This window comes from Pteropus vampyrus, unplaced genomic scaffold (genome assembly GCF_000151845.1).
Source record: "Pteropus vampyrus isolate Shadow unplaced genomic scaffold, Pvam_2.0 Scaffold95, whole genome shotgun sequence".
NCBI classification, from domain to species: domain Eukaryota; kingdom Metazoa; phylum Chordata; class Mammalia; order Chiroptera; family Pteropodidae; genus Pteropus; species Pteropus vampyrus.
The window spans coordinates 3,041,377-3,051,770 of record NW_011888876.1 but is presented as its reverse complement, the minus strand read 5'-3'; the positions used below and the strand labels follow the sequence as shown (position 1 = coordinate 3,051,770).

General features: G+C 49.1%; 1 protein-coding gene across 8 annotated transcripts in view; it reads left to right on the top strand.

The window, feature by feature from the left end:
• Positions 1 to 3,671: 3,671 nt before the first annotated feature.
• Positions 3,672 to 10,394, top strand: part of MVB12B (multivesicular body subunit 12B) — a 159,198-nt gene continuing 152,475 nt past the window's right edge. For 2 of the 8 annotated variants that reach the window (XM_023533057.1, XM_023533061.1), the window contains exons 1-2: positions 3,676 to 3,912; positions 4,648 to 4,770. In XM_023533057.1, the coding sequence (XP_023388825.1) occupies positions 3,892 to 3,912; positions 4,648 to 4,770 (144 nt within the window). In that variant the 5' untranslated portion in view covers positions 3,676 to 3,891. Of the gene's footprint in view, positions 3,913 to 4,647; positions 4,771 to 10,394 lie in introns of all 8 variants that reach the window. The other 6 variants (XM_023533058.1, XM_023533063.1, XM_023533062.1 and 3 more) reach the window with 6 other exon arrangements.

Here is a 10,394-nt window from a genome sequence, read left to right as displayed (position 1 = left end):
CCGGCTGGGAGGCTGGCGGGGCTCCTGCTGTTCCTGCTTTGAAGGCAGTGCCCCCTGCCCCTTGCAGTTGTTGCCCACGACCCCACCCCCACCCCAAGCACTTTACACTTCTCAGCCTGCACCCCACCCCTTCGCTGGAAGGGCCTCAGTGAAGAGAGGTCGGAGCTCTGTGAGTTGGGTTTGATTTCAGTACAGGAGTTGATAAAATGAGATAAACCCCAGGCTCAGGGGGCCAGGGAAATTAAACAGAGATGATATCAAAGCTCCCCTGAGTTTTCAACTGTGATACAGTAGTTTAGTTTCCTCCCAGACCAGGGCGGGAGGCTCGCCTTTGATTCGGAAACAATGTTCGGCATCGGTTAAGCCCAGCACTACTGACTTTTAGGGATTAAGCACACTGTTGTAGTAATTCTTTGATCAGCTACAAGGGAGCAGTGTGCTGTCTGTGCGAAGGGGCTTTATAGTTAAAGTTCATTTCTCTGTGAACCCAGGATGCTGGCACTGGCTGGCACTGGCGAGCGCTGCAGCGCTGGGAGCTGGGGCCGCCCCAGGCGCCGTTTGCAGCATTGCAGGCAGAAGCAGGAAACGGGTTTCTCCCACCCAGTATTTCTGTATAGTATTCATCCAGCATGACGTAGAAAAATAATCCTCCTGCTTGCAAAGCACAGCGCACCCTAACTGACCCCAGCTAGTCCTAGTGAGTACATGCAGTATGCACGCCCGCATGCGCACATGCACACAGTCACAGTCACACTCCTGCCTTTCCCAGGCAAAATCCTCCGGGACAGACACAGGAACAGCTGCCGGGAGCCAATTCTGCAGCCCCCAGCCTTGCAAATGATCTAGCAGAGGCTGGCCTGGCATGGGTATAGGGACCAGATGACCTGTGAGGTTCAGTTAGGAGGACTAGCTCAAGGTCAGTGTTGCCACAGCACGCCCTCCACACCCAAGAGCAGGTGTGACTCCCAGGTGCTGCCACCACCTTCATTCCTGACCTGGCATTTACCGAGTACTCACTTAGTCTCGGGTTGGCTCAGTCGGTCGTTGTGAGTAATCTCCACATCTGTTGTCTTGTTATCTAAAATACTGGGTCAACTTTTGGCTTTCACCATAGAGACCCTCCTTGCAGCCACAGCGGGGATGGTGGAGGTTTCCCACAGCGCTCCCCGCTCCTCCTGGTTGGCCCTGCAACTTGCAGTTGGTAATGGAGCCCTGTGTGCTGTCGCCGGAGCTCACCCCGCACCATACATCAACCCGTTCCCTCCTGTGCAGTGCGCGGATGTCCCTCATTAGGCCTAAATTTACCTCCGTCCTACACAAACATGGCCTTAGCTCATTTTTATGGTTGTAAATTATTTATGAAGGAAATGTTGAATCTTGAAACCGAGGTGTGAGGAAAATTAATCCCATGTTACTTTCATCTTTCTCTACTTTTCTCCCCCTTGCTTCACTTATTGGGCTATGGCTGGAGAAAGGAGAGCTTTGGCATTTTAAATATAATTAGTGTTGAAACTGCTTCTCAGTCGGATGGGATGTTGGCCTCTCTGCACAGTGTCGTGGGAAGCAGACCAGACTGGGGAAGGAGGGCTGGAAGCCCTGTGCAGCTCTGCCACCCGCACGGTATCTGAGAACTCTAGGCCTCAGTTTCCTCTCCTCTAAAACAGGGATAATACGACCCAGCCGCTTCCGGGTTTCATGCGAGCATTGATTGAGGAGGATCCCGAGAAAGCTTTTTGAGAATCGCAAATGCAGGGGAGGTGTGTAAGTGTGTTTTGTGTGCAGTTAGGACTTTGAGATAGAGGTAGGTGCTGGTGGGGGAGCTGCTGAGGGTGAAGCCAGGCATTGTTGGTATTTTATGTTTTCAACCAGCATTGCCTCTTACCAGACAGGTTAATGTTGGCCTTAAACACCCTGTCCCCCTCCCTTTCCCTCCCTGGGCAGATTCGCTCTGCAGGCCAGCATTAATGGCCTCTTCTCCCCGTCTCAGAGGCCTGGCCTGTGACCCTGGGTGGCTGAGTACTCGGCGGTGCCATCCCTTCTGGCTCAAGGCTCCATGCAGCCTGGGAAATGTGGAGTGCTAGTTAATAAATGGCCTTTTGTTAGGAAGGTCAATTGAAGTGACGGTAGAGACGCTGTTAAAAGTAATTTGCAGTCAGAAAATATGTAATTCAGGGCAAGCTGCTTTGAGTGATTGCCTCTGCCATGGATATCTTGGGCGTTTCTCATTAAAAGCTTCCTTTGCTGGTGGTGGTGCTTCCTCCACTGCGGAGCTGGCCTCAGCCCCACGTAGCGAGGAGTCATTTGTCTGCATTTCACAAAAGGCTGCCTTGATCCCCAGGGCACGCAGCTGGGGGGAAAGGAAAGAAGAAGGCGTGCGAGATGCTCTGTGCTAATGCTCCGCACAGGGCATCCTCCCATCCTGCAGGCTGGGCTGTGACCAGGCGCACACGGGCACAGGCCGCTGGCTCCTTTGTCTGCCTCAGCTGCAGGCAGCCTGCAGCCATCTTGGAACCTGCTGCTGGGCTGCTTCCCTGGTGCATTCTGGGAGCAGCATCGTTGCTTTAAGAGTGAATTCACCCTGCTGTATTTGATAGCCTGCTTCAGAGCAAAAGAGAGCAATCGTCATCAGTACCTCGTGGAGGATATTTTAACCCAAGGACGTGAATCTATCAGCACATAAAATATTTCTTATTTATTCCCATGCTTATCTCCCCCTTCCTCTCTCTTAGATAGTAGAGGCAGTACTATCTTAATAATAATAAAAAAAACTTACCTCGCATGTTCTTTATTAAATTCACAGCATGATATTTTAGCTCTGGCAGAATCCTTACACTCCGTTAATGACTTGTTAATTGCAAAGCATTTTGGTAACCAACAGCAGGTACCGGTATTTTGCAAACCGCAGCAATGTTATTGTCATGTTACCAATAATATGGGTTTTTCCAAGAGAAGATACTTTTTGATCAGTGTTTGCTTTGAATTGGGCCAGTGCCCATATTTAATTCTAAACCTTCTTTATTGGGGGGTGTGCATGCATATTTATTCACTAAATATTTACTTCATGCCTACTGTGTGCAGGAAGCACTAAGCCCTGTGCTTTATGCAGATAAAGCTGCCTAGTAAATGCAGTTTGAAAATTAAAAAATGATGCAGTGGTGCGGTGTGGTATCCTTATGCCTTGCCCTGGGCTTCTGGAAGCTTATTTTCAGTAGAATTAAGTAAAGCAGAACTTAGTTTGGCTTTTGTCATAAATGGGGGCCGAGGGTACAGGTACTGCCAGGCACTTCCTTGTTTTGATTGGAGACTTGGCTCCATTGCCTTGACAAGTCTGTTTCTTGAGCCTTTAGTGCTGATGACACAGGTGACTTGCATACAGCATTTTGGTTGTTCCTATTTAGGAGGCATAGTCATTTTTAATAGCCTCTGCCTCTTCCGATTCAAGGCTGAGAACTAAGACTGTTCCTTCTGCCTGCCTGGTTAGGTCGGGGTTTGGTTTGCTTCAGAAGCCGTAACCAGCCCTGGGAGATCTGGCCGACCTACAGCCAGTGGAATTTCATTGCTGCAGAAGGAGGCGGGATTTAACCTGCTCTTTTTCACTGCTTGTCCTTTTAAAAGTGCGAAGAGCCATTTACATAAGGTGTTAGCTTTTTTATTTGCTTTCTGGTGCACTGCCGCTCCAGCCGCCCAGACCCTAGTGCTCTCTATACACTGCTTGTCTCCTGTGCTCACATCAGGAGGCAGTCAGCAACAGAATAATAATTCCGTTTTCCCTCCCTTTCTCCCACAGTGCCCAGCGAGAATTACGGTCCTTGTTAGTGCTTAGCTCTGAGTAAATGCCCACACGACCTGTGGGATTAAACACAACAAAGGGGCCTGACAGTCCTCCTGGGAATGGTGTCTGCCACGTTTCTGGTCAGTTACACCGGACCCGTGTACCCCAAACCCCGCCGGTCACATCTGCTTTTTGTCAAGAGCCTATTGTGTGCCAGGGACATCTCCAGGCCATTCATTCACTTACATGACTCTTAGATTTCGTAACGGCTCTGCGACTGTCAGTATCATGACTCCTTGTTGCTCTGAGTCACCAGCTCGTGAGTCCTGGAGCCTGGACCGGAGCTCCATTCCTTTGACTCCGTGCCCAGAAGACTTTCTTCCATGTGTGTATTTGCAAAGCTCTTCCAGCGGAACAGTCCACCCTTGGTTGTGGGTTTGGGAGTCTGTACCTCCAGAAGGAAGTAGTATAAGGGAGAGAAACGCAGGGTGGGGTTAGACTTGGCCAAGTCCGATTTATCCTCGGAGAACTGCTGGTATTTGTTCAGAAGTCAGGCAGCTGGACGGGAGATCTGAGAATGTTTTGCTTTTGGGTTTGAGTCAAAATTCCCTACTCAGAGCAGGGACAAGCCCTCATTAACTATGTTATCAGTATTCAGAACTAACCTGAGAGGAGCAGGGGCCAGCGATGTTTTGAATTCTTGATCTGAGGAAAGGCTCAGGTAAGGTCAGGGATCCTTTAGCCAGTCCAGGTGTGTGGAGCTTAGCTCGGGATACTCGCCCCAGGAACCTGGCTCTGTCTGTTTGAGGCTTTGCATTGTTCACTTTAAACACTCAGTTTGAATTTTGTGCTTTCTTTCCCCTTTTCGGAACCAGGACCAATCCACCATGCCTGAAGTCAAAGACCTTTCGGAAGCCTTGCCAGAGACGTCAATGGATCCCATCACGGGAGTGGGGGTGGTGGCTTCTCGGAACCGAGGCCCGACAGGCTATGATGTAGTAAGTCAGGATACTGCTTTGTACCTTTTGTTCACTGATCCAGCAAATATTTATCTCCTGTGTTCAAGACTCTCTGAACCTGTGTGTAGGATATGTTTCTTCCCTCCAGGAACTTAAGCAGGGAGGGGATGTGTCACCAATGGGCACGTGTGGGGAGGGTCCCAGTTTGGGAGCCACAGTACCTGAGCCCACCGAGGCTGTTTCTGTGGCTGATCACTTGACCTCTGTGATGCTCAGTTTCACTTTCTGTAAAATTCAGGGGTTGGACTAGTTGATTTCCAAAGTCACTTCTAGTTGTGACATTTCATGAAAAGGATCCACGAGTCTGAAGGACCCTTGGTGGTTGTCATCGATTGCCCTACATGTATAAATGTATTGCCGTATATTCATACAGCTCTCTATAGTTTACAAAACTGGTTCCTCCCCACAAACTCATTTAGCTCTCATGACTGCACCGGAAGAGCAAGTAGCTTTATCTCCTCTTTGCTGACCAGGAGGACCCAAGCTCCGGGAAGTAAAGTGCCACAGTGCCCGTCCTTGGGCGTGGCGAGTCAGGACCAGACCCCTCCCAAGTCCAGCACTCTGACTGACCACAGCACCCCAGCTGAGCAGAGGACTCGCCTTGCTTCTCAGCAGACTGCTCTGTGGTGTGCGGTAGTACCGATGGCTGGAATTGGTTATTTTGTTGTTTCAGTCGATTAATGCCGATTTGAGTGGAGCTTGAAAAATGCAGAGTAACGTCAGGAGGGTTTAATGCTGTCGCCATGTGTCCTGAGAGTCTCAGGTGGTCTCGCTTTCACTTGCCTCATCTTGTTTATGACAGCGTTTTATTCTCGTTCACTGAAAGTGTGCACCAAGAATACTTAAGAATGAAAGAATGGAGCGGCAGCTAGAGCTGGAACTGCCGCCGTGACTGGATGAGTGCCTGATGTCCCAGGGGTGGGAGGACCGCAGTGCCTGGCCCAGAAGGAGCCCTAAGGCAGCGCTCCCAAGCTCGGCGCTGTTGACATTTCCGGCCAGATAATCAGATAATTATGTTTTGCGGGGCTGCAGTCCTGTGCACCGGAGGCTGTTTAGCAGCATCCCTGATCTTTCCCCACTAGATGCCAAAAGCACCACGCCCCCCACCCCCAGCTGTGACAACCAAAACTGTGTCCAGAAATTACCGAACGTCCCCGGGAGGAGGGGCTTGGTTGGTGGGCAGAATCAGCCCCCAGCGAGAACAGCACAGTAGGTATTGGGGTCAGCCGGCGCTGGGTCCCGGGCGAGGAAGGAGGAGAAGCCTGTTAAAACGCTCCTCATCACTTTCCCAACTGTTTGAAATCTTATAAACATTTTTAAAGTGAAAGAATGAAGGAGTCTTTTCTGACAAAGATTTGAGTCTTACCTGCTGTCTGACTTCAAAGCACCGTTTGAATGTATAACTTGCCATAAAATAGAATCATTAGATATGGCTTTGTGCCATAAACTCTTGGGGAAGCTAATAAAAATGTTCCTGCTTTGAGAAGCCAGAATATCTTTTGATGAATGAGATATGAAGCAGCACGCCGTGCATCGGGGCAGAGCCGGGTGCCCGGGTGTCTGGGAGGGCTTTCCCGGGGGGCTCACACCCAGGGCATGGGTCTCCCGGCCTTCTTGCTGTGCTCTTTTGTTGGTCTGTGTCTTTCACGTTCTGCTTGTACCTTTGGGGTCATCTCGAATGTTTGGCCAGTGGGTGGCAGATGGCCTTTGATAGTCTGGCTCTCTGAACGTCTTGGTACGTCTGACAGGAGCGGAATCTATCCCTATCATTTTCTCCTAACACCCAGCCTAGGGCAGAAGGGCGCAGTGGGAAATGAGTAAAATTAATAAGCACATTTCATGATCATGCTGCGCCATGCATTACAGTGAAAGGTGAGCAGGGCCAGAGGCTCCAGGGGTCAGCCTGGCAATTACCCAGCCTCCCCGCCGAGGTGGAGGGTGGCCGGGCTCCCTCGGAAGGTCCTTTCGGGAGAGAGCCGGAGTCATCCCGTCCTGACCGCTGGACTCTCAGATAAGCATCTGGGCATTTGGTTCCCCGGAAGTCTGACCCTGAGTTCAAGGAGAATGGGGTGGGGTGTGGCGGGGCGGGGAGACCAACTCCCCCATCCCCTTTGTCCGGAGTTTTGTGTGAAGTCAACATCTAAACTGAAACGTAAGGCGCTTCGTCGTGGCCAGGCCACAGAGATGCTCCCCAGAACTGCAGTGGCTGGGGAGTGCCCGCTGCGGCTCGTGGCGAGCCTGCTGTGTGTCACATCTGCTGTAGGAGTCGTGTCCCCGTGCAGTCACATTAAGCCCTGGGGCAGTGAGGCACTGGATGGACGGCCGACCCCGGATGGATAGCTGACCCCAGGTGGCACCGCCACGACAGGCCCTGTTGCTGTCTGAAGTAAAAGATGCCAAATGTTTGTTTATGAAAATTAAATTTTATAACTTCTCTCCAGGTCAGGGAAAGCGTCTTAGGCTAGGGGGCTGGAGATCATTTGACAAACTTCTCCATTTATCCTCTCGATTTCTGCAGTCCGCTCTGAAACAGCCTCCCCTCTCTGTTCCCCAGCGCTCGGCGTGGCTGGCGGTGATACCGCCTGCCGTCAGGGTGGGTGGGTCTCGGGTCTTTGTGACGCCATACTACCTGGCGTAATGACTGTCCTAGACACCTGGTGTTGGCCGAAGGTAGTACATGCTGTTTTGTCATGTGTGGATGGTCAGTTTTCAGTAAATCATAATGCCGTAGAAACACTTCATGCCGAAACTGCTGTGCATAGAATTCAGCTTTGATTTCCAAGTGGCTCAGGATGTTGCGGTGTCTAAGGCCTCAGGCCGGACATCACTGATGACCATTGTTGGGTGTATTCGTGTGTATTTCCAGTGAAATACAGCCTACCTTTTACCTAAATTCTTTTGCCTTTCTAAACTAGTCTTTACAACTCAGAGACTAAAGCCACAGCACTGTATTTATGAGATGACTCTTTCCAGAAAGGCGAGTTCATCCTTTGATAACACTCTTTTTGGCAATGTACTTTCACATGATAGTATATTTCTGGGGGACAAAAACAAAAAGTCAATCATACAGGGAAAGAATAATCAAACACTCCAGAGTGTTTTAATTTAAAAATTTTAATTTATCCAACCTATTTTTTGAGTACCTACTATATGCCAGCTAGGAGCTGGGCTACAACGGTGAGTGAGAACATATACTGTTCCTGCCTTTGTGAAGCTTGCAGTCTAGAGGGAGAGAAAGGCAATTAAACGATCCCACGAATAAACGTAAAACTGAAATTATGGTAAGTGCTTTGAAGGGAAGCCCTAAGGCTCTGTCTCTCAGATCGAGCTCTGCAGATCTATCCATGTCTCTTGCTCGATCCCAGATGATGACGGCATGAACCCCTTCCAACTTGCTTCTAGATGTCGCTCCCTTCCATGCCCCGAGACCTGCCAAGCATCTGTCCTCCAGCTTTTTTCTGAGCCTTTCCCAGGGCACCACCTCAAGTGTGCTCAGAGTTCTTCCTTACTCCCCTGTCAGCACACCGTGCAGTTTTTGTTGGTGACGTCTGCGAGGTCGCCCCCGGCTGGGTACAGCGCCCCTGCTAACCTGGCAGCGACCGCTTCCGCCTTCTGGCCTGAGTGGGGATGGACGCCACTCTCTCTCCTGTTCCGTTCTTCTGTGACCTTCCACGGTTTCCCACAGAACGGCTGAGACCAGAATTACTTTTCAGGAGACTTTTCTGGAGCTTTGAGGATGAAGAGAATGAGAGTAAAAAAAAAATCTCAGAGAATCTCGACGCCTACGGCCGAGGCCCAGGTCGGTCCTCTGACCCGCGGCTGGCCCAGCTGGCCCTGCTTTCGGTCCTCTAACCCAGAATGGCGTTAGAACGCCATCCGTGGAGTCCTGGCCAAACCAAGTCTTGGCCTCCGAGAGACTAAGAGAGATTTTTCTTCTTCCTCACTCTAATCTAGGACCTCCTCCATGTCTTTCCTGAGAAACCCCACCCTACCCATGGGAGTCTTTCTGGCACGTGACCCAGAGGTGACAGATTGTCCCCTAGTTCGGTGACTGTTCTCAGACGTCCGCATGGGGGATTCTCAAGCCTTTATGGGCCTCAGTTCCGTGGAGGACCCCATGTCCCGAATTCCTGCTGTAGCAGGTCTGGGGTAGTACCTGGAAATTTGCATTCTAACCAAGTCCCCGAGGATGTTAATGCTGCTGGTCCAGGGGCCACACGTTGTGAACTATTGGTCTAAGTTAAGGCATTCCTAAATAATGGCTACATGTGGTCACCACAAGTCTGTCTCAGGAAGGGCTGTGCTGACTTTTCCTGTTGTTTTTCAGCCTCTCTTGATTTAAAGTTCAAGAAGCCTCTGGGGATATGTGTGTAATGTTGGTGGTTTTTTTTTAGAAACATATTTTAAACATGGGATGATACTATTAATACTCTTCTAACTTTAAAAATAATACAATATTGTGGGCATAAGCATATCAATCCATATAGGTGTAGCTCATCCTTTTAATAATGCTTATTTTATTATCTGGCTATACTAAAATTTGGCTAAAAATCCCATATTGAAGGACATTCAGGTTTTTTCCATTTTGTAATTTTAATATTATAAAAAAGACCCAAACATTCTTGTATATGTGTATGTGTCTTGACATGATTGTCCTGTTAGCTCCATAGAATAATTTCATAGGTTAGAATTATTGGGTCAGGGTATTCACATTTTAAATCCGATAGATATTACCAACTGCCTTCCAGAAAAGTTGTGACATTTTGTCATTTTCTATTCTCATTAAGTGAGCGTGAGCACAGTAAGTTCGGTGGGGTAGGGGTGAGTTGACTATATCGTCCCTCCCTCTAGGCTTTGCACCATCTTCAAAGATACCACAGCTGGGTGTATCTTTGAGAACAAGGGGCTGAATGACGATGCGCACACTTGTTTCCGTGATAGCCGTGGGTCTTCTCCCCAAAAGGCTTCTCATGTTTGATAACCAGATGTAGGACAAAAATCTAAGTTCTTTAACTTGGCACACATGGTTTCACTGTATCATCGAGTCTCACTTCACCTCACATCTTGGGGCTTATTGAACCTCTCATTTTCTCATGTTCAGAATAAGTATGAGCTTTGTATCGTCACACCTCTGAGCCTACTTTTTCCATATTTCCAAGATTCCTATACCCCTCCTGTTTTGGTAAAATTTTACTCATCCTTTAAAACCCAGTTCGAACAGCTCCTCAGTGAAACTTTTCCTGGCATTACTCATTCATTCATTTATTTATTCATGAATTGGTTTCATAAATATTCATTGACTACCTACTGTTGTGCAAGGCACTAGGAATCAGAGTATTCTGGAAGGTCGGGTCCCATAAGGTGATGAGTGAGAATGGACGGATGGATGAGGCCAGGTCACAACAGAATAGTGTAAGCCACACAAAGTTTATTCTGAGGGTGGTGGGAGTCATTGAAGGACTTTAAGGAGAAGCGGTTCTTTCTTTGACTTGTGCTTTTAAAAGTTTGCTTGTTGCGCACAACAAGGAAAATAACTGGACAGCGTAGACTGAGGCGAGCGAATGAGTCGGCAGGTTCCGTGTTAGCGCAAGGTGAGAGGGTCA